The following is a 24,794-nucleotide window of genomic DNA, read 5'->3' on the forward strand; positions in this document are numbered from 1 at the left end:
GTAGTAATGGCGTATTGCATCTGCTCTGGGTTTCCTTCAACACTCCTGCTTCTATCAGTCCCCTAATTGTTCCTCTAATTCCTTCTACCTTAATGGGATATTGGGGCCTATATGGTCCTTGACATCCCCTTTTTAGCCTGACCTCCACTGGAGTAGCGTTTTTGACCCTTCCCACATCAGTGTCCTGTCTGGACCACAGCTCCTGTGGGAGGGAGCTCCTGTTCTTGCTCCTCATCTTTTGCCTCCATAATTACCTGTTTTGGTCTCCCAAACATCTTAACATCCCAAGAATATTTTTATCATTTGTCCATCTGTGGATATCTAAATATCTACATTGTCTGTTTGAACAAATTCTAATTCTCGTGCTCTAAGAACCATTGGTCCCAGGTCCTTCGATCTACACCCAGGATTCACTTTCAATGTAACATGTGGTTCTGTCCCAGGTATAGAGAACCATCTGTTTACCCATTCATTTCTTACAATTGTAAGGGCTGCTCCCTCTGGTCCAATTAAAATGCTTCCTGATTTTACTTCCTGCTCCAGTCCTGCCTCCTTTCCCCATTCTTCCTGTATCTCGGGTCTTTGCTCTTCATCAAATATCATTGTGCTGTGCAATTCTGTTCTTGGCCATTTGGCTTGTGGGACCCAAGTATCTATAAACTCTCCCTAAACTTCCCACACCTGCTCTCTAACTTGTTCCTCTATGTCTCCCAACCAATACACATTAACCCCTTCTTCTCTTCGTATTCCAAGTGGATACATTCCCGTCAAATTAATTCCCTGGTCTGTACATTCTAACTTTAATCCTAAACCTAGGATTGCATCCCTTCCCAGCAAATTTTATGGAGTTCTATCACACACTAGCATGGGCACATAGGCAGTCTTGTTTCCAATGGTAACAGGCACCGGCGCTGTCATCTGTGTTAATATTGCTTTCCCCGAGAACCCCACAGTTTTCACCAACTGGTTTGATAATGGTAGGTGATCTGCATATTTTGCTTGTATGCACGTACATGTGGCGCCGGTGTCTATCATCATGGGGACCTCAACCCCTCCTACTCTAACACTAACTATAGGTTCTTGGTCTGCTGTATCTGTTATTTGTACGTACTGTCCTACCATTCCGGGGTTCTCTGGGCCCCCCTATTGGGAACTCTGATGATTCACGGGTCCTTGGAACATAGGGGGGCTATTCAGCGGTATTTGTGCCACCTGTTGGCCTGCCTGCTGCTGATTTTCTCCCTGCCTTTGGGGATTCCGTGGACAATGTCTCTTTATATGCCCTGCCTCTCCACACTCCCAGCAAACTCCTGGATGGCCAGGCAGTGGTCCCTGTCTTAGAGTCTGATAGTTCCCCTGACTCTGTCCCCTCTGATTCTGATAGGGTGGCCTACCATTTCCCTGTCCTTTCCCATTTCCATTCCAACCAATCTGATTTTGTGGAGTGTAAGGGTTTTGATAATTTAAGCTACAGCCTCCTGGGTTCATGGACAGCGGGAAGGCAGAAATGTTGTAGGTTATGATGGGCTGGCCTCCATCTCCGTTCCTCCCCAGCGTCGGTGCAGGTACTTCCTCTGTCTTTTGGTCCACCACCACCGGTGCTATTTTCTTGGGTGTGACTTCTTCTTTTGATTTTAGCTTTTTTTTATTCTTGATTTCTTCCAGCTGTGCCTGAAGGAGTTTACGTTGTATTTCCTTCAGCTGTTTGTCTGCATTCCTCCCCTCCTTGCGGTGTCTCTCCACTGCATGGGCAACATGATCCACAAATTCTCGATAGCTCTTCGATTCCAGGCCCACCACTTCTTCCAGCCTTGCCTTAGCTGAAGCTGGTAAACCTTCCAGGATTGCTGCTCGGTACAGGGAGTTTGTCAGTGGATCTGTTAGAATATCTCTCTCCGTGTCCCTTCTCCATCTTTTTAATTGATTCCCCACATACACAGCCGCATTTTCTTCCTCACCCAATGGCTCCCCCTTCAGGGTTTTCATATCCATTCGGTTGGGATACATGCCTCGTAATGCCTGCCAAATGTCATGGCGGTATGGATCCATGGGCAGTCCGTCCACATCTGGATCATATGCTGCAGCGGGGATGCCTGCAAGTCTCATCACCTCAACCATTTGATTCGTTCCCAGCACTTTTGTCAGGAGGGCTTTGATGTCACCCAGCGCCATCCTTTTTCCCATCATTCCAGCCTCCAGCTGTCCAATCCACCTTCCGGCTCCATCCAAAATATTGGGTAATTCACTAATCAAATTAGACAGGTCCTGTCCTGACCAGGGGATATACTGTAGTCTGCCACCCTTCAGAATCACTGGGAACACCCCTTTATCTCCAGGCTCCTCATCCGGGTATCTTACAGGCCGGTGTTTTCTTCGTACTGATTTTCTCCGTCCCCCTAGCACTAAGTGCCTCGTCTCTCCTTCACTACTATCTTCTGCCTCTTCTCCTGTTCCTTCCTCTACCTTTTCACTCTCAGGAAATCTCCATGTCCATGCTTCCCCATATCCTAGTCTATCCCCCCACTTCCGTATTCCCCAACACCTTTCCCCTACTTCTTTTTCTTTTCTTCTACCCTCTTTCTTCATCCCAGCTCCCTTCCTTTTCTTTACTGTTTCACTTGCACCCTCGTGGGAATCATTTCTCACTTCCCCTTCACATCCTTGTCCAGAATTCCCTTCTTCCCCACCTTGTTCCTTATTCTCTTCCTTTCTCATCACCTGCTTTACCCACGTCAAAAGATCTACCATGGTTACTTCTTCCTCCAACTGCTGCCTTCTTTGGACCAATTCGTCCAAGTTCTCTTCTGCCCTCTTGGTTGCTTCCACAACAGCTTGCTTCTTTTCCTCCTCTTTCCTTACCCAATCTTCCTTTGTCATCTGTTCTATATCATATTCTCCCTCAAAATTCATTGTGCCTGTTATGACTGGGTACAGTCCTGTAGGATTCTGCTCCTCTAGGTATGGGGGTGGGGCTACATTTGGATCTTCCAGTTCTTTTTTATCCTGAGCCTGGACTGACATTTGCATCCTATCTTTCCCCCATGTCCTCCTTCTTTCTTTCCCTTCTTCTTCAAATAATGTCAATATTTCTAGCTCCTTTTCACGCTTTTCCTTCCTCTTTTTCGACTTATCTTTGATTTTATAATTTTTTAACATCCCCTTCTGATCCTCACATCTTTCAACGCACCATGTGCTCTCTTCTGGCCACTGTGTGTTTGTCTTACTTGTTCTCTTAGCCCACTTCTTAGAAATATGCGCTATATCCCCTCTGAGGGCTGGAAACTTATCCCCTAATATTTCCACTGGTGTTTTAACCTTGCTTGCCATTATCTGTATTCTTGGGCCACTGTTGTGATTTTTATCGCTTAATTCGTCAGAATTCGGTATTATGGTTATTGTCACCCTGTGTACTACCTTTCCGTGCTCAGTCCCCTGTTTACTTTGTCCTTGCGTTTCTCCTGCCAGTATTTGCAACTCTAACCGGGGCCCTGATATCCACTTCCCTGTAACACCCTTCCCTGGCACCAACTTTCTTTCCCTTGCTAAAGGATAGTAGGTTTTTACTTGTTCGTCTATATGTATAAAAACCCTGTACTGGCCAGATCCCTTTACCAGTTTTCCTAAGGTTTCTAATTTTACCTTATTCAACCAACTCCTATCTGCTATTCCTTCCCAATTTACATATGGCCATTCATCTTTCACCTCATCCAAATTAGTTATATACGTAATCTTCTTCCAATCCAGTATCCCTTCCGTTTTTATACCACTCCCTAATTTCTCTTTCAGCCTCCTTGCTAGTATTTCCCTTAGAACACGTGTACCTGTTTTCACTACTTGGAGACTTCGTTAGCGTATTTTCTCCAAGTTGTTAATTATTACTCTGAATATGTTCCGAATCTCCCTTTTGCTTTTACTTTCCACGCTGCTGTCCCAGACCAGTCTGTTCGGACTGGTCTCTCACTTTTTATTCTCACTGTACTGCTCACCCCGCTTTTCTCCCACTGATTCCCACCTTTGCAGCTCTGACTACCGTATTAGGTAAGAGAATAATCTCTCTCAGACCTCTCTCCCTCTCTGTTGACGTCCTTTATCCGAGGTCCTAGGTAGGTTCGGACTGGCAGGCCTTCCCACACTTACTCTCCTTGGGCAAGTCGTAACCTGGAATCCCGCTCCAAACCGCTCGACTAACCTAGTTGCATCAATTAGTGTTCGGCTCTTTTAGCGTCTCACTTTTTACCCATTCACAGACAATACAGCAATTACAGTGCGCTTTGCATGCAACACTTTACCCTTCAGATCAGACTCAGTCTCTCAAAATTTTACACAATTTTAATTTCATCTACGCAGGATATCTTTTGGGTTGGGGAGATCCAGGACCGGCAGAGAACAGGGTGCGCCGGGCCTCGAGATCCCTTTTCTGACAACAAGGATTTACAAGCAATATAAATCTGCTCACCTTGCTGTCAGAATGCCGGCTTTGGGATTCTCAGCCCCGGACAGACCACCGCCTCCGCCGCTCCTTCCAGACTTCACTTTCCGGGTGATCTTGCACCAGCCCTGCTCACAGCGCCAGTTTTGTCGTGGTTCCCCAGGACGACAACTGATTTTAACCGTTTGAAACAGGGAGTCTGAGTCGTAATCCTCCAAGCAGTAGACTTTATTTTCCAGTACAAGACAATAAAGCCGGGATGTCCAGATCAATCTAATGAATCATTCTGCTTACAGTCTTTTTATACACATTACAGCTCCATATCTCAGAACTCTTATCTTACCCTTAGATTTCCTTGTTTTAGCCATCATTATTTCTGGGCTACCCCTTTATCCACCCTGCTTGAGATTGATCCCTCATTAGTACATCTCTTTGTCCTTGAAACCATGGTAGTTCCAGTCTCTGCCCTTATCCAAACTATTCTGTTTATACAATAATCGTGGTTTAGCTAACTTAGATCAATTAGTGAAGAAAACGTGTTTATTTTACTCTCCTTTTTGCTATAGTCACGTATTAAGCTGGACAACTGGACAATGTCCGGTGTTCCTCAGGAGGCTACTGTCTATATTCATTAATAAGTGTTTACTATACCAACTTTGGTGGGTTACATGGGTAATTATATTGGTTATATTTCATTCAGTCATATCAGTCTGACTACTATACTAATTACATTCGATAACATACTTTGAGTGCCATGCCGGTTTCACTCCATCTTCCATTTTGAACCTGCTTCATCACATGTATTTCAATTACAAGTATTAGAGCAAATTCTCTTACAAACCTAAAATACAAGCAGTTTTACAGCAAGGGAGGATCTAATTGATCCCTCATGCCCGTGCTGATTTACCTAATCCAATTCCCCCTGACCTTTCCCCAAGCCTTTAAACAGACCCCCCCATCCCACTTTGGAATGTGATATTCAGACACATCATAACTCTGATTAATAAGAGTGAATATGCACATTTTCACCATCCCAGATTCTTAGTTGAGGATTTGTCCTTAATGAGTTTGGATGAGAAACACAATTTAAATTCATTAAATTTTGCAACGTGTATTACATTAGAAAGGGCATTGGGATCGAAGGAGTCAGAACACAAAATAGAAGAGGGAAAAACAATGTTATACTTGTCCATATTGAATTTAATGTAAAAGGATGGACAATCTGGGAATGGAACCGAAATTGTTTAAAGATGAAGGTGAGGAAGACCTTAGTCATGGTAGACTCAATGGCTGGAATTTTACCAGCAAGCCCACCCTGGAATTGGGGCAGGCAAGGCTTGCAGAATGGCATTCTCTATTGGCCTTGGGTGGTATCTGGTAAAATTCCCGGCAAACGTATCCAAATACGTGTAGCAGGCAAGGCTTGAGGAAAAAAAAAGCGAGAGAAATCTGTAGATGGTACTAAAATATAAGGCCTAGTAAATAATTGTGAGAATCATAGAAAGCTGCAAGGGAACATTGATACCTTGGTGCAATGGGTAAAGAAATGGCAATTGGAATTCAATGTCAGTAAATATGAGGTGGTACACTTTGGATTAAAGAAATAAAAGTAATAATTATACATTGAATTGGGAAAAGGCCAGATGATGCAAAAGAGCTGAGGGATTTTGGTTCATATTAGTAGCACCTTATGTGGTTAAATTCAATGGAGAAGGTAATAGAATATTGGGTTTTATAGTGAAAGATATTGGGTGTGATCTTACTGGCCATTCACAACAGCTGAACAATTTGGCGCCCAGCCAAATCTCCGTTCACTGCAGTGGGACCAGACAATCCCACTGGTGTCACTGTCCAGATAATCCTATCCATTGGTGAATCTAGTTAAACTTTTGCAAAAGCAGAATTACAGTCCAATATGCAATTCTGAAACACACGCTACAGGAAAGATGACGAGGCATGAGATGGAGCTCTGCGTGGAAAATGCCGCTAGGTACGAGGAAATACAAAATAATCAGGAAAGACTTGAACATTTGAACCTGCTCCCATCAGAACAGAGGAGAAAGGATCAGAGGATGTCTAAAATTATGAAGAGGAAGGACAGATGGTCTCCAGTTGAGGGATTTAAAACAAGGAACACTGACAAGATTGAAAGCAATAGATTTAAGACTAAGAGCAGGTTAAGTAATTATGTTTTTATTTTAAGGAAGTTTGGGAGGCTATGGAGTGATTCACCGGCTCAAGACACAAGCTGCACCATCACCTGGGGGAGACTTGTGCCATCAACTTCAAATCAGCACTGCAAATTCCACAGCCATCAACTCCAAGTCATCAGAAGCACTGTTCAATGATAAGAAATATAAATTAAATCTAACCATGTAGGTGTGCTAGGAGGAAACCATATGAACAATTTAAGATGGATGAAGAATTTAGTGAAAATTGAGAATCAATTGCAACTTCTCCCGATTCAACTGTTGTGAAGGAGAAAGTATTTTAGTTTTTAGATACAAAAGCAGGAAATGCTGGAAAATCTCAGCAGGTCTCTCTCCACAGATATTTCTGAGATTTTGAAGCATTTTTCTGTTTTTGTTTCAGATTCCAGCATCCGCAGTAACTTGCTTCTACCAAAGTATTTTAGTTGTTAGCTAATCGCTAAAAGTCTGTAGGTTTGTATATAAATATGCAGGGTAAACCCCCATTTGTTTAAGTGCATCAAATGCTAACCTGTTGGTTACAAGACATAAAAGCTATGAAACTACAATGTGGTATAGTTTTGAGAGATTCAATACAGCCACATATTAAGCACATTAAGAACAAAGACTATTTGTTACAAGTATATTGGTTTTGATCAAAGTACATGACTATTAACAATGTGATTTTTTTCTTTCAATCTGAATCTACACATATGACAGAATACAAACGAGTAAAAACAATTAAAACATGTACTGAACAGCTAAAGGCAGCCTGTTCCATCCAGGGCACCATTTTCAGTTCCTAATGAGAGTCAGAAATTCCTCACGGGTCTTTGGGTCTTCCCGGAATACACCTAACATAGTGCTGGTTACAGTTTTACTGTTCATCTTCTGTACTCCCCTCATCACCATACACATGTGCCTGCAAAATAGAAGCACATTTATTGACATTATTCTCAACCTCTATTTTCCAGAATGGTCTGGCTGCTTACTGGGTTTGGAACAATTTCATTTTACACCAACAATTACAAATCTCTATTTTCAATAAGACTTCAGTTTATATTTAACTGCCAACATCTCACTGAGCATAGTCTACCAAAACCAAATCAGTGCTTCCCTAACCTCCAAGTCTCCATTCTAACATTAAGCACAACCATCCCACCCAACAATCTGTCCTGCCATTGTTCTACACTTCTCTTTATTCCTAATGTCTTTTTCTCTCCTCGTTCTCCCTCCCACCATCTTTTCCTCTCATTCTCTCTCCAATGTCTTTTTCTCTCCTTGCTCTCCCTTCCTCTAAGTTACCCAGTTACATCAACCTCCTTGAATTCTCTCCCTCTCTTCCCAATTTCTCCCCCCGACCTTCTTCCCTACTCACTACTCTCTCCCAATTCTTTTCTCCACCTCTTGCTCTCCATCTTCTTCCTTTTCTTCTCCACATTTCCACCATTCATCTGCTTCTTCCTTCTCTTCCCCATGGTACAATTCAAATATTCTCCTGACCATCTAACCCTACTAGGAATTTATTACCACATTCTGCACATTCAGTGACACGGGAAATAAACCAAGAGGAATTCCAGCATCTATTTTTGGTCTTCAACATTGCCAAGCCCCCCCCGGCATCAGTGGTATAGCGACAATGATTGTTACTGGATTGCTAATCTAGCGACCTAATAGAGGTGTATAAAATCATGAAAGGCACAGATAGGGTGAACAGTGGGAAACTTTTTCCCAGGTCAGAGGTGACAAACACAAGGGGTCACAGGTTCAAGGTAAGGGGGAGGAGGGGGTAAGGTTTAACGCAAACGTCAGAGGGATGTATTTTACACAGAGGATGGTGGGGGCCTGGAATGCACTGCCAAGCAAGGTGGTAGAGGCGGACACGCTGGGATCGTTTAAGACTTATCTGGATAGCCACATGAACAGACTGGGAACGGAGGGATACAAACAAGTAGTTTAGTTGGAAGCATGAGCGGCGCAGACTTGGAGGGCCGAAGGGCCTGTTTCCTGTGCTGTGTTGCTCTTTGTTCTAGAGGCCTCGACTGATGATAGGGAGACATGTGGACAGTCTCATCTGGAAGTGTTGGATTGCTGACTTTATATTTGAGACACGCTGGATAATACAGAAAGCAGCCAATTAATGGGAATCAAGTCAATAGCAGCAAAAAAAATGATGGCCAATAGACAATGGAAGCTGTGACCTCCGAGAACAGATGGGGCAGGCAATGAACTGGAATCAATCATTGCTCCATTTGTAGCTACCCATGGCACAGGACTGTGACCACTGCGCCAGAAGGCATTCTTTTAACGTTTATGAATTTTGTCTTGAAGGATTTGAATTCCTACAAGCTATTGCAGTAGGTAAATTGTGAAAAAAATGTGAAGGACTATTCTGCTTGTTTGGAAGCATTCAGAACCTTTCTTAGGAGAGAAATAACATTGGAATGCAACTGACCCATTTCCCCTGATGAAGAGCAAATACATAGGGAGATATTGAAAATTAAGCCTTTAACTCTCTGTCTCCTCAATGGTGACCAAGAAGATGGAGCCAGGAGCTGGGGAGGACAAAGGACCAAGGATGGCTCCAAGGATTGACAACGACTCCCTGCGAGTTCTCCCCGAGGTTGTTAAGTAATAGTTGGGAGGTCTGCCTGTTCTCTGGTGGGAAGAAGAGACCTCCCAGCCAGATAATAGCATCCTGGATGGAGTTCGCAGCACAGGTTTGTAGCCTTGGGGTCATCCAGTAAATCTGACTGCAGTGTCAGAAAAGGCTCAATGACCTTTTGAGATCCACAAAGGTGAGTGTTACCATTCTGGAGATGGACACATTTGGAAAGGTGTAACGTGGATCAATTCTGGGATTGTCTTGTGTTGTCCATGTGTGTAAAGCAGCATGATGCAAACAAGCCGCTGTGCATGACAACAGGGGTTACGGGGAGCCTAGTTGCAAAACTTGCTGGTTGTCTGGCACAAAAAATATAAATGGTCACATACCTGAAGGCCTGAGTGCAGCATAGAATCACCAATACAATTTTCCTCTTTAGTTGCAGGAGAAGGGGGTGCACAATGCCAATGGGAGGAACAGGACCAAAGTGAATGTACCAAACTTGGCCATCTTGACACTCAGGGTGGTGGTCCTAGAGTTGGCTGCCAATGAATGGAACTGGGTCTTTGGTCAAGGTGAGATAGAAGGTAGGCTCCAGGATGGTGAGATACTAAGGGTGCATTTTTATAATTCCAGCAAAAAGGTTTTGGAGGGGTTAGGGAGGGGAGAGTGCTTCAAGCTCAAGAAGCTGGCGAGAGGGTAGCGTCATGACTGTTGGCACAGCCTACATTTGAACCACACTGGGACTAGCGATCTTGCGGACGTTACAATTAGGGAAGACGGTTTTAAACTAAAGAGTGGAAGCAAGGCTTCAGTTGCTTGGAAAATTGAGAAGTCAAACTTAAAAAGTATATGTGCAAGTTAGTGATCAGTCTGTATCAACATAATACTACAGGCAGGGACAGATCATATGAACATTATATTACAGCAAGGACTTATATAAGAGCCCCAATTAGGAGGGGGGAGAAGGTTTAAAAAAAATCAGGGCTATATGAGGGAGTGGTGGCACAGAATAGTGAGGGGGAACTTGATTGTCATAATGTGACAGGTCAGGACAGGAAACATAAAGATATGCAGTGCAGAGTAAATCCAGAGTTGTAAATTATTGTAAGAATTCAAAGTAATTTGCCAACTTCTTTCTACCTGTCCCATAACCTCTATCACTCAGAATTACTAGAGCAGCAATGTTGTGGAAGACCATTAATGCCAAATCCTCCTCCAAGTCGCTAACCATTCCTTCTTTGCTGTTGGATAAATATCCTGGAATTTCCTATTGGTCCTGCAAGATAATGTAGCAGTACAAAGAGAAGGCCCATCAATGCCTTCTCAGGAAAACTGGGCAAGGGCATTGTTGTATGTGGTTTAACCTGCAGTCACTTTTTGGTAATAAAATGCACCTGCATCACACTTGCATGGTTATAAAATTAAACCGGGGATTAATTTCAATTTAATTTGGCATTCATTCATGCCTTCGTAACTTCCAGAACTGCAATTGCAACACAGTCCTGGCTGGTCTCACATTCTATTCTTTTTACAAATGTCTTAAATCACTAGAAACCCTATTCCCTGTGCTTGCTGAACTACAATGGCTCCCAGTTAAGCAACATCTTGATTTAAAATTTTCTTCCTTGTTTTGAAAGCCATCGATACTAGGGAAACGGCGAGAATCTATTATAAAGGATGTGATTAGAAAATAATGTCAAGACTGGGCAGATTTATTTCAGGAGATATCATGTTTTACTAATGTGTTGGAGATTTTTGATGATGTAATAGGCAGAATAGATAAGGGGGAAAACAGTGGATGTGCTCTATCTGGATTTTCAGAAGGCTTTTGACAAGTTCCCACATAGGAGGTTAGTAAAGCAGATTAGAGCATATGGGATTGAAGAATATGTTAGCATAGATTGAGAACTGGTTAACAGACAGAAAACAGAGAGTAGGAATAAAGGAGTTATTCTCAGGTTAGCAGGTGGCAACTAGGAGAGCCACAAGGATCAGTGCTCGGGCCCCAGCTATTACAGTCTGTGTGAATGATTCAGATGTGGGGACCAGATGTAATATTTTCAAGCTTGCCGATGACAAAACTAGTTGAGATTACAAAGAAGCTTTGAGGGGATTTCGGTAGGCAAGTGAGTGGACAAAAGCATGGCAGTACAATGTAGAAAAATGTTAAGTTATCTGCTTTGGCAGGTAAAACAGGATTGCGGAGTATTTCTTAAATGATGTAAGGAGTGATTATGTCCAAAGAAACTTCAGTCATGAGTCACTGAAAGTGAACTTGCGGGTGCGGTAATCAGGAAGGCAAATGCCTTTATTCTAAGAGGATTTGAATCCAGGAGTCTTGATGCAATTGCATGGGCCTTCATGTGAGACTGCACCTGGAGAACTGTGTACAGTTTAGTCCAAGGGACTACCCAAGGGGGGATATATTTGCCATAGAGGGAGTGCACCAAATGTTGACCAAACTGATTGCTGGGATGGTGGGATTGTCCAATGAGGAGAGTTAACTAGGTACCTATTCACAACAGCTTTCTCTTGACAGGGTAGAGGCAGAAAGGATATTTCCCCTTCTTGGGGTATCTAGAATCGGGGACACAGTCTCGGGATAAGAGGCAGGCCATTTAGGACTGAGATAAGGGGAATTTCTTCACTCAGAGGGTTGTGAAGCTTTGGGAATTCTCTACCCCAGAGGTTTAGTCATTGAGTATGTTCAAGGGCAAGATCAATAGATTTCTGGATATTAAAGACATCAAAGGATATAGGAATAAGGCAGTTGTGGCAGCAGATCAGCCATGGGCTGGGATTTCCCAGCAACCCACTGTAGCTGTGTGAGAACAGAGAATTAAGCACGCAGCCAAATTGCGGCAGGACCAGAAAATCTTGCCAGCATGAACAACCGGAAAATTCTGCCTCTATCCTAGTCAAATGGCCTACTCCTGCATCCTACGTTCCTTAGTCCTCCTCTTTCTCTGTAATTCCCTCCAGAACACAACCCTCTGTGAAATCAGCACTCCTCTCATTTTGGCCTCTTGTGCATCCCCAGTATCGATTGTTCCATTATTGGTGGCTGAGTCTTCAGTCATTTATATTCCAAACTCCTCCTTATACCCCTCAGCTTCACTTTGCTCCTTTAAGATACTCCTCAAAATCAAACTCTTTGATCAAACTTTAGACAACCTGATCTTGGCACCACATATCATAGTCCAGCTACTATAATGCTCCTGTGCAGCCTTGGGATGTTTATGTCAAAGGTGCAATATACATGTAGGCTATTGTTATTACTCCCAGCACTGCTTCCAACTTTCTATCCTCTGAAAATTTCAAGGATCCCTGAATTTGTTACATTAACAGTAAAGTAAATTGGCAAGCCTTATAAATTATTTATACTCTTTGAAGGTATTAGATTTTTAAAGTTGCACCTATCTAAAACTTATTAGAAAAGAATAAAAAATTGGTTTAAGTTTTGCAAAATAAGTTTGATTTTAAAACTCACGTGGCTTCAATGACAACTCCCACCCCTGCAGGCTGTAAGGCTTCTGTGATTGCTTTCGCAATTTGTTTAGTGAGACGCTCTTGTACTGTTGACAGAATGGGGATCAGAGTTAATAACTGTGTGAAGATGGGAAATTACAACACCATTTAATTGTGTTTTCAAAATTATATCAATAAAAATTAATTCCTGTTTTGCATTTGCCTCATTTATTCAGGGTTTTAACATACATGTCACATATACAAGAATATTAAATCATCATCATTCTAATCTTTGTAAATTCCATATGTTTACGTAACCATCTTGACAATTCATTAGAGTCTAAATCAACGTAACTTTTTTTTGCAAGGTTCTATTAATATCATGTTTTTTAAAGTTGTTAATGGTGCTGAATAATATTTGCCCCAGGTGCTGATTTATGATTGTCTGGTGATGATGGTTCACTGGTGACAATAAATTCATCACAGTCCCAAATGACCATAGGCTTCTCAGTCCTTTGAGGGGGGAGAGCTGACTGGCGGTGATTTAACCTGAGGATCACCACACCTCAGGAGAAGAGCAAGGTGGAGAAGGCTTAGCCTTCATAAATAACCTCAACTGATAGGGGAATGGAACTCATACTGTTGGAGTCACTCTGGTGATAATAAATCTATGACATAATAATATGAATCCAGGCTGTGAGATCACTAAGATAATCTCTCTCTTCATTTTCTATACTTTCTCTAAGTTTCACTGCTTCGCTCAGAGTGATATCTCTGCTCATCTTCAGGTTTTCTGTCTCTCTGGAAATCCTTACCACCGTGTTCTCTCTTCGATGCTTCCCCCTCTCTTTTGTGCAAGTCTCCTACATTTCCTATCATTCTGGGGACCGGATTTCCATTAAGGAGTCAGGGAACTTCCTGACCCTGCAAACCATCTCCATTAAGAGGGCATCCGCCCTTCCCCTGGATGGAATTGGGCTCCACTGCCTCTAGAGATCAGCCTGAGATAACAATGTAGGTGGATGGATGACGAGGCTGGCAAGAAGGAAGGCCTGCCTCAATTTACTGGGATATCGACCAGATGTATTCATGACTGCAGACCCTCAAGCCCTCCCTCCTTCACACCCAACCCCATGCTAGCTAGTATCTCCTATGTCCTCTCCACAGCCCCCCACGCATCCTCTATACCCACTTTCCCATATCCACTATGTACAGAACCAATGAACCATTGTGAAGTCTGGCAAATCTGATTCTGAAACTGAATCTAAAATGGAGGTTTTGATAATCTTTGAAAAAAACCGCCCAGTTTACAACCTGCCCTTTAAGCTGTGTAAACATTGCCTGCTGAGCTCAGTGGACTATTGGAGTTCAGCCAGACAAACATTCATAGTGAGGCCATCTGGAAAAAATGTCTGCTTTTATTGATATAGTTGCCAGATGGCCTCATCATGAATGCTTGGCTGAGTTCAAAGAACAACTAATCTAATAAATTCAGCGGCCAATGCTCACAAAGCTTAAAAGGGACACAAACTTTGATTGACTTAGTTTGATGTGGTCTTCAGTGCTTGGCCATTTATTTATATAGGTTTAAGAGAACTGAAGTGGATAAAGTTTTTCAAAATTGAAATGATGAATGGCTCTGATTAACATCTTCATGAGAAGGGAAGAGGGATGATATGTTTCAAAAGGAATGTTAAATGACTGCATTCCTTTTTGGTGGACTCCGGACTAGAAATCCCACGTGGTTCATGACTTCTCTGAGAGGCAGTAAGCATGTCCACCACAGAACGGGCCTCATTCCGGTGACAATGTGGAGCTGGGTGGTGGGGGGGAGAAGAGGGGAATACAACCTGTAAGTATAGGGGTGTTACATTCTGGCTGTCTACCCTCACCCTTAACCTGTGCCAGCCAAAATTGCTGGAAATGGGAGTGGAGGCCGGAAACCTCAATCGAGTCCTACCCACCATTTTTAAGACCTCCTGACTCAGTGAAAATCCAGGCATTGGTCTCCATCTCTCACATTCCTACCTTGTTTGTTTGATTTGCTCTCATCTGCTCGCTTTGTCTTTGTTCTGGAATGCTTCTTCCCTTTCCCCCAGGGTTCCCACACTCTGCCTCTATTATTTCTCTGCATCCTTTTCTTGTTATGTACTTCAATCATGCATTTTCCTTTCACCTCCTATGGACACCAGCCACACAGGTTATTAAAGGTACCACCTCAAATAGTCTTGCACCAGCAGTAGGCGTACAAGTTGAGTCTTCCAGAGTGACTAGATCTCACTACAGGTTCCTCCATCTTTTCCTGCATCTCAAATTAAAATATGTCCTCATATAGATGGGGACACATTAGAAGGTAGGTGGCCATTTTTTGGTTCAACAAATACGCAAACTGGGTGACAGCATAAAGAATGAAATGGTTTCTTTGTAAAGTGGAAATGTAGCACTCAAAAAAAAAGCACAACTCCTAGCCTGTGGAACAGCTTAGTCTGATTTTGTTCATTGCAAAATGTCATGCTTATGAGTATGGAGACCAGATTGGTTTCTATTAAGCCCAATATAGGGCAGTAACAAATCAAAACAGCAATTCAATAGACCAAATGGTTAAAAATGTTGCATTTTTAAAGAATTTGGCTCATTTCTGCCACTTGTATCTACTTTGAATGGTAGTTCCACTAATTTTGGTGGGATATCAGAGTTACTGTGTACCCAGCATTAGACAAAAGATCACACTTAAAATGGGACCAGAATGAATTAAGAATGCAAATAAAATAACATTTTTAAATCTTATTTGATACTTACCTTGGAGCCTCCTACTGTAAATTTCAACAATCCTGAAACAAAAAATCAAATACTTAAATATTTAAATGGGTATGAAAAACTGCAACATCTGTGACAAGCAAAACTTTACTTTTACTAAATTATTCCTAAAAGCTATGCATCAGAATTTATTCCAATGCTGCAGTTGTATTTAGGTTCAGGTTATTTCTCTATAATGTTAGTTCTTTAAAATAAACTGATGTTGCTATACATGTTAAATAAGCATGTTTTGAAATCTGAAGAGATATTTCAGTCGTTAAATGGCTTAAAATGCCAGGTGGATAAGTATTTAAGAAAATGGTTTGTTTAAGGACTCTTACACAATGTGTGCTGTACCGTTCACCTTGTTTAAGAGGTAAATGCACTAGAAGCACTTCTGAGAAGGTTTAACAGACTAATACCTGGAATGGGCGGGTTGTCTTATGAGGAAAGGCTAAATGGGTAAAGCTTGCATCCACTGCAGTTTAAGAGCAATTTGATTGAAACATGTAAAATCTTGATGGATTGTGACAGGGTGAATGTGGGATTGACGTTTATCCATGTGGGAATATCTAGAACTGGGGGTCACTATTTAAAAATAAGGGATTGTCCATTTAAAACAGAGATCAGAAGAATGTGGTTCTCTGGGAGGGTAAAGATCTTTGAAACTCCCTTCCTTAAAAAGGCAGTGGAAGCAGAATCTTCAAACATGTTTAAGGCAGAGGTGGATTGATTCTTGATAAACAACAGGGAGAAAGGTTATCGGGGTAGGCAGGAAAGTGGGGTTGAGATTATAATCAGATCAGCAATGACGTTTTGAACGGTGGAACAGGTTCGAGAGACCACGTGCCCTTATCTTGCTCTTAATTTGTAGGTTCACATTACCCTATAATATGCATTCCATTGTGTATAGGACAGAATGATCCAGTGATAGATAAACCTTGGGCAGTGAACGGAATCAGAGCATTCCCATTTTCTTATTCGGTTGGCTAGGTGAATTTGCTCTTCATGTCTCTATCCTGAAGATAATATAAAAGGTCAGTGTTCCATGGATGCTCAACAGCAAGGGAATGAGAAAGTAAAGTCTGAAGGTAGTTTCAGTTTTTGCAAAACATATGCTTTTTAAAATAATTTTTCTGCAGGCCAAATTGTATTTTTTTACCATAAACTAATCTAATTAATATCCTATAAATATATATTGATCATAAAAAAAATCAGTCTTAAATTTGAACATTAAATTAAGGAACTACATGTTTCTTTAAAATCTAAAATAGTAATACAACAAACTAGACATTTTACATGTTAAATATTTAGACTAATAACATTTATCTAATTTATGGAATCAGAGGTCGTTTTTCAAGCCAGTGAAGAACAACACAATTATATTGTTATGAAGTCAAATTATACTTGATTAGTTAGTGCTGCTGGTGTACATCATTTGTCACACTTGTCAGATGTAATCACATTTCAATAAGCAGCTTATGTTGACTTAACATAGGTCATTCCAGAGACATGTTTGGAATTTACTGTAAAATGTACAGTCGTATACAAGGAGGCATGCACAGGATCCAACTGAGTTGCAACATGATGAATGTTTCAAGTTTAAAGCTGCCTGCCACGTAATACCTCCTGCCCTCCCTGATCTGCAGCAGCGTAGATGTTTGCTCTACACATTGGAAATCTAGTCACAACAAAGGTAGCACTTAGTAAACAGGACATATATTGTCGAAAGATGTACTGACCTGTGGGGTCACAGAAAAGCCATGAAAAGTGAGCCCAACATAATAATGGATGTTGCAGTTTAAACTTCTTAGTCATGTTGTTCAATACCCAGGAAATGAATTGTAAAGGCGGTGTAATTATCTGCTCAGCAGGTTTCACCAAAATAACACTTATTAAAAATGTCACAAAATTAGCAAGTCACAAATCTGATCAATAAGTGCAGATTTAATGCACCTCGCAGGTGAACTAAATTTAAATAATGAATCTATCAATACACCAATAATTATATTGTGATTACTTAAAGAAAGCAGGGCCTCAGCTCGTTTTAAATTTTTGTAAATCCCTTTGGAAAGCTAAATTTACCAGAGAAAAATCTTTATAAATAACTTTTTCAGAATAAAACTGATCAAAGAGGCAGCATGGTGGCACAGTGGTTAGCACTGCTGCCTCACAGCGCCAGGGACCAGGTTCAGGTCACTGTGTGTGGAGTTTGCACATTCTCCCTGTATCTGCATGGGTTTCCTCCGGGTGCTCTGTTTTCCTCCCACAGTCCAGGTTAGATTGATTGGCCGTGCTAAATTAACCCTAGTGTCAGGGGGATCAACAGGATAAATATGTGGGGTTATGGGAATAGGGCCAGGGTGGGGTTGTGGGTCGGTTCAGACTTGATGGGCCGAATGGCCTCCTTCTGCACTGTAGGGATTCTATGATCTAAATAAAGACGAAAGATGTACCTAAGTGCAGCTTAAATCTAAAGCTTTCTGCCTAACCCTAAATATGTTTTTAAACTTGTGATTAATGAGAAATGTTATTTAAACATTATGTAAAAATTCACAATTTTGTTAGACATTTTTAACATGTATTTTCCTCCAATGTTTTCAGTAAAATTCAAATATAACAATTTAAGATGAAAAATGAGAAGAAAAGCAGAACAATAAATTATCGACTAGGGGAAACTATGCCCTAATCGACCCTCAGCCATAGCCAATCAGAACTTACCTGGCTAGCTTGCTGAGACCAAGGAGTCGTTTTTCAGGTAGATAACCTATATGTACCTACAGAATGGAAAGAAAACATTGACTACACCTGACCACACACAGAAGGGACCGAGAACATTCTCAGCCAGGTCAAAATTGAAGTATCTATAGGCAAGAAAGATGCTGACGTTTTCTGATGGGTCCCAAATCAGTATGAGGCCAAATGTGTGCAATGGGATGACCATGCAATCATAAGCAGCCTTTTGGAATAAATAGCAAGCTGTGAGTAACACGGCTTCAGGGAAAACTGCTCATTCAACTACAAGCCGATGAACTAAACTACACAAGAGTACCGATTTTCTAAAGCTAGCAGCAGCCAGTGCTGTATATCTCAAGTCTTTGGCAACACATTCATTACAAAAGGTTTCCAGTAATACAATGGTTTTGTGAATCTAGGGTGATGACACATGGTCATATGGGTATGTTATGAGTACACCATTATGTCATTATATTCAGCATGTGAAATGACTAAAAACAAAAGCAAATTTTATTTTGTTACCAAGAAAAATTGACAGACACACAGGCACCATATTGCAGCAGCTTTAGTGTTAGTTTTCTAACTTCTGTCTAACCAAAGACTTAGGGTATTGACACAGATAACAGCAGTATGAGAAATGCAGCCTTTTGTTTCATTGGGTGCCATCTCCAGTCTAGTATTTGAATAGTGAGCACTCAACTGAAACTACAGCGTCTATCAACTCCCATCTGTTGTATCTGTCTTTGTCACAGGCACTTGGACCTAATTACCTGGCTAACTTGCTCACTCCTATAACTTTTCTGTTTGGTAAATAACCAATTGAAACCTGAAAAAAAGGAGACAATTTCAAAGTCAAAGAATTTTATGTTTAACCAATTATATTAGTAACTTTGGATTGTGAACATGATGACTATAATTGAGGAAAAGGACAAATAAATTTGTTTGCACTTCAGCAGGATTGATCTTCATCCAAGAGAGCTTAACATTTCATTAAAAAAAGGGTCATTTCAACATCTGTTAGCCATTTCTTTGCTTATACCAACTCTTCCATCTTCTATCATTTCCCTCAATATTAGGTGACTTAACAACAGGGTACAGCTGAAGGCAACTACATTTGAAGGCAGGTTGCTTAAACTTTGGCTTGGTTGTAACCACAGACATAGGAAGATCTGAAAAGAAATTGTACCGATGCGCCAAAACCAAGCTAAAAGGAACCCAGGTCCAACCAACAAGCCCATTCAGAAAGTTGTAGCAACTTTGCATTGGAACACCTTAGCTGAACAACAATCCTGCATTACACAATGTATTTACAACTGTCAATTCCAGTGGCCTAGAAGAAAAGTCAACACAAGAGGCCAAATACTAGAGGAATGAGAAATAACAATTATTCAGAATAACTGAAGTGAGAAACACCAAGAAAACTGCAATGAAATGTAAACACTAAGATCCTGTTTTCTCTTTAAACTTGTATGTAAATTCCACTTCAACAACTTTCCTATAAACTAGGATGGGGGCGTGTGGGGGGTGGGGGGAGGGGGACAGGGGTGGAGTTAAATTCCCTTGAAGTAAATATGGCAGGATATTATTTCCATCTAACTCTTACTTTAAAATCAAAGAAAATCACATACTTTGTGAATAATCTGGCGATATAATGCTACATTTTAAAATGATCTTAATTTGCAGGTAGGAACATTGCAGCCAATTTTACCCAAATCAAGTTCAAAAGAGTACACATAAACCCATTAAAACAAAGAGCTGTCTACAGATATGTTCAGAGTCAAGAGCATTCAATCCCTGAAAATCAAATCCTTTTTTAATTCCTTTCACTTATTTCATGTATGACTGCAATCATACAAACATGTTGTGAGTAAATTATCAGATCAGATCTGCTATGTATCTGCTGACAGTGGATCAGGTGGATTGTATTTTTATAGACTAGGGTATTTACTACACCATTTAACAAATTCTATATTGTTCTGCTACTAAATTACAGCTATGTGTGACAGTGTGTCACAATAAGGCTTCATGGTTAATTGAGCATCTTGCTTCAATTTTACAGATCCCCAGGTCAGCAAGATATCACTTTTTGAAATGTGCAACATGGAATGAATTTCTTGTGGCTGAGGAAGTTTCCCTGTACATTCAGCCCACCGAGCGTGACCCAAGATTTGTCTGTGGGATATCTGAAATTTGATGGACACACCTCAAGCCTACTTTTAATTTGTACGGATGAATGTTGCACTTCAACTTAACGTCAATTGAACACACTGTTGTTTAAAAACATGAATCATCAACTCAGAAACATTCACTGTTTCAACTGCGTGTACAGCTAAACATCGATTCAATTCCAGGATTATATCTTCCTGTTGTAGTTACTTCCAGGAAATACTCGCCTATTAACAAAGGCGAAGGGAGCATGAACAATGATAAATTGACACAGGAGTGAGAATATTGCTAAACCAAATCCTTCAGCTGAGTAAGGAGAGTAGGACTATCAGGGTAACACAATATTAAAGCTTATTTTGACCAGGAAGTGAAGAGAATGTGTTTCTATTTTCTATTAAATATCAACAAAAAATTCCTGGAACAAAGTAATTGATATTGAATTGTTTCCCAGGTATGAAAGCTTATGAACAAACATCCCTTTGCAGAATTCAATGGGTTAAATATGAAAGGAACATGTTCTTGCCATTTATTGCTATGATTTCCAGCATAGATAAGGTTCTGTCTATTGTGATCTAGTTCAGTTCAGTGACATCTGCCCTGGAGCGTTTCTTTAATCTACAAAGTGTTTTGAAATAAATGTCAAGAGCTTCTCCCAGAGTCAAGATGTTGAGGGGGAAATGAACCCATTACCCTTGATGAAAATTAACATTTGCATTTCTTCCAAAAAAAGCTCAAGCTAAGTTTAGGAACTATGGTTCATGTCACAAAACATTCCATTTCTCGAGATGGCTTACGTTACAATGTGCCTCAACAAATGTAGATTCTCAACACAAAACAGATATTTGGTTCACTTACCTTTCCAATAAAGGGAACTAAGTGGTGTTCACACATTGAAAACATGTCAATATCCTTCACTATTACCATTTCATCATGGTCTTCATCAAATATGGCATCATTTAAAATATCTGAAAATAAAAGGATGCGTCACATATTAATAAACAGGACTGATCATATTTTTTGCTACCAGTCACTCATTGCAAACTGGAGATTGGGAGTGGGGAGGGGGTGTAGGTTGCTAAATCAGAACGTGAGAAAAGGGTGGAATTGGCCAAAAGGCAGATAGGGGTGGTATGGTGGCATAGTGATTAGCACTGCAGCCTCACAGTGCCAGGGACCTGGGTTCAATTCCCGGCTTGGGTCACTGTGTGGAGTTTGCACATTCTCCCTGTGTCTGCGTGGATTTCCTCCAGGTGCTTTGATTTGCTCCCACAGTCTAAAGATGTGTGGGTTAGGTTGATTGGCCATGCTAAATTGCCCCTTAGCGTCAGGGAGTTAGTAGAGTAAATAAGTAGAGTTATGGGGATAGAATCTGGGTGAGATTATGGTCTGCAGACTTGAAGGGCTGAATGGCCTCCTTCTACACTGTAGGGATTCAAAAAAATCTTTCTTGCATATTTTGGCAGGGGGGTGCACGGTAGCACAGTGGTTAGTGCTGCTGCTTCACAGCTCCACAGGGATCTAGGTTCGATTCTTGACTTTGGTCACTGTCTGTGTGGAGCTTGCATATTCTCCTCGTGTCTGCGTGGGTTTCTGCCGGGTGCTCTGGTTTCCTTCCACAGTCCAAAGAGGTGCGGGTTAGGTTGATTGGCCGTGTTAAAAATTGTCCTTAGTGTCCTGAAATGCGTAGGTTAGAAGGTGGATATGAGGGTAGGGTCTGGGTGGAATTGTGGTCGGTGCAGACTCAATGAGCCGAATGGCCTCTTTCTGTACTGTAGGGATTCTATGATTTCTATGAGTCTGTCCAATCATTCAATAAGATCACAGTTGTTCTCATCTTGGTCTCACCTCCATTTCCCTATTAGTGTTCCCCATAATCCTCAGCTTCCCTATATTTCAATTCCTCTGCTTCCACAACTCTCTGGGAATAGAAAATTCCAGAGGTTAACAACCATCAGGAGAAATTCTTTCTAATCTCATTCTTAAATGGGAGACTCCTTATTCTGAAACTGTGACCCACCACTCAATTCCTAGAAACCCAGTAAGGAAGTTAGATTCCCAGGGTATGGAGGGTAAAGTAATGGCTTAGACTGAGGCTGACTGATAGAAAGCAGAGGGTTGGGATAAATGGGTCCTTCTCCAGTTGGCGATCTAGAACTAGTGGGATCCACAGGGTTCAGTTCTCAGACCATAACTATTTACAAATCTATTTCAATGATCTACAAGCAAGGACAGAGCGTAACATTGTGAAATTTGCTGACAACACAAAAATAGGTGGGATAGTAGGTGGGAAAACAATTGGATATTGACAGGCTTGGGGAATGGGCCAGCATCTGGCAGATGAAGTTTAATATGGATGAATGAGAGGTTATCCATTTTGGCTGGTAAATAAAAGGGTAAATTACTATTTAAATTCAAAATACATCTGTGCAAGGGATCTGGATGCGCGTTTGCATGTCTCAGAAAATGCAGGTGCAGAATGTTAGAAGGCAAATGGCATTTATTTCAAAGGGTTTAGAGTATAAAAGTAGAGAAGTGTGGTTACAATTGTGTAGGACTTTGATGAGACCACACTTGTGCACAATTTTGGTCACCCTCTTTGAGGGAGGTGGTTCAGAAAACATCCACTAGATTGGTTACAGATTTGAAGGGGCTGTTAAATGAAGAGCTGTTGAATTTGGGCTTGTACTCGCTAAAATATAGAAGAATGAAGGGGGATTTGACTGAGGTATATAAAACTCAACACGATTGATAAAGTAAATGCTAGCCAAACGTTCCCCTTCTAGAACAGTCTAGGACGAGAGGTCATAGTTGTAGAGTAAGCGGGTGAGGGGGGGAATTCAAGACACAGATAAGGAGAAGTTACTTCTCACAGAGGGTTGTGAATTTATGGAACTCTCAGAGTGCAGTGGATGCAGAATCAAGCAGTGGATTCAAGAAGAGATAGAGAAACATTTGATCAAGAGCAGGATATGTGGAAAAGGCAGGGAAGTGGAGTTAGAATGAGACGGAGATCAGCTACAATCATCATAGAATGGCAGAGTGGGCTTGAGGGCTAAATTGCCTACTCTCGCTCCTATGTTCCTATTCTCTTATTATCTATTCTGTGAAGACCCCTCAGAATCCTATATCATTCAATAAGATTGCTTCTCATTCTTCTAAACTCTGAAGAATATAGGCCCAACCTGTTCAACCTTTCCTCATTAGGCAATCCTTTCATCCCAGGAATTAACTTCTCGGAACTAACTCCAACACAAATATATCCCCCCTTAAATAGGGAGACCAAAATTGCACACAATACTCTAGGTATAGTCTCAGCTATGCCTGTACGCAGTCATAGCAAGACTTTTCTACTTTTATATTCCGTCCTACACCCAGATCATTCTTCCTATCTTGCAATACAAAAACACCTCAAACCAAAACATGACCCACATTTTCTCAAAATGTGACCATGGTTTATTGCTTGTCCTCTACTTCCAATCCTTCTCTATAACTCTTGTAGTGTGTGACACAATTGAATATGCCATTTTTCAACTCTTATTGGCCTTTGTTTGCGCAGTCAAACTCTCCTTGCATTTGTATATACCCAAATTTAAACTGAGACTTTGTTGGCTACTGCACCCTTACCCCTCCCTGTATAGTTATTTCTAGATTCCCTGAGGATTTATGCAGGCCACTCCCTGACCTGCATGCTGCACCTCAGGATTTAGATTTAACAAGTACAATGGTGCTTTTCTCTACTTCTGCACCATTTGTGTGCATGTTGTCAGATTGAAAAACAAGAGAAAATTTGAACCTAAGTGATACGTTTCAGGATCTCAAAACTTTGTAAAGTACTTCACACTCAATTAAGTGTTGCTCTAATATAGGGAGTCACGGTAGCCAATTTGCACGTAACATGGTCCAAAGAACTGTAAATGAGACAAATGATCAGATAATCTATTGTGTTGTGATTTGTTAGTTAGAACAGAAAACTCCTGCTCTTTTTTGAACAGTGCCACAAGATCATTCACACGTTTCGCATCTTATCCAAAAGATAGCGCCTCTGAACATGCAGCATTCGCTTAGCATTGCATTGAAACAACCAGTCTTGAATAAGTCACTTTCTCCAATTTAGCCTCGGGAAGATTGAAACCGTTGTTTATGGCTCTTGCTGCAAACTGCACTGCCTTGGCATTGGTTCCATCCCCCTCCAACACCACTGCCCATGGTCGATTCCCACAGTTTGCACTTTTGGTTCCTTAAAATCCATTAAAAGTTAAGCCTGGCTTCTGGCCCCATACCTTTTCAGTCAGATAGGCTTTTTCAGAGTGACAACACAGCTCACCTCCACTCCTAGTTTAACCTCATGTCTTCATCAGTTCTAATCTGGGTTTCACCAGCTAGCCTCTTATACCATTCTCCA

At 41.2% G+C, this 24,794-nt stretch overlaps 1 protein-coding gene across 2 annotated transcripts in view; it reads right to left on the reverse strand.

Annotated features, from left to right (window-relative positions):
• Positions 1 to 3,360: 3,360 nt before the first annotated feature.
• LOC145352616 (GTP cyclohydrolase 1-like) overlaps positions 3,361 to 24,794 on the reverse strand; it is a 47,966-nt gene continuing 26,532 nt past the window's right edge. Inside the window, exons 2-6 of one of the 2 annotated variants that reach the window (XM_080202738.1) lie at positions 21,248 to 21,357; positions 18,997 to 19,052; positions 15,494 to 15,525; positions 12,717 to 12,801; positions 3,361 to 7,540 (exon numbers count right to left, since the gene is read on the reverse strand). In XM_080202738.1, the coding sequence (XP_080058864.1) occupies positions 7,414 to 7,540; positions 12,717 to 12,801; positions 15,494 to 15,525; positions 18,997 to 19,052; positions 21,248 to 21,357 (410 nt within the window). In that variant the 3' untranslated portion in view covers positions 3,361 to 7,413. Of the gene's footprint in view, positions 7,541 to 12,716; positions 12,802 to 15,493; positions 15,526 to 18,211; positions 18,268 to 18,996; positions 19,053 to 21,247; positions 21,358 to 24,794 lie in introns of both variants that reach the window. The other variant, XM_080202737.1, reaches the window with a different exon arrangement.

The sequence above is a fragment of the Carcharhinus amblyrhynchos genome, chromosome 14, assembly GCF_965287045.1.
Source record: "Carcharhinus amblyrhynchos chromosome 14, sCarAmb.v2.hapA, whole genome shotgun sequence".
NCBI classification, from domain to species: domain Eukaryota; kingdom Metazoa; phylum Chordata; class Chondrichthyes; order Carcharhiniformes; family Carcharhinidae; genus Carcharhinus; species Carcharhinus amblyrhynchos.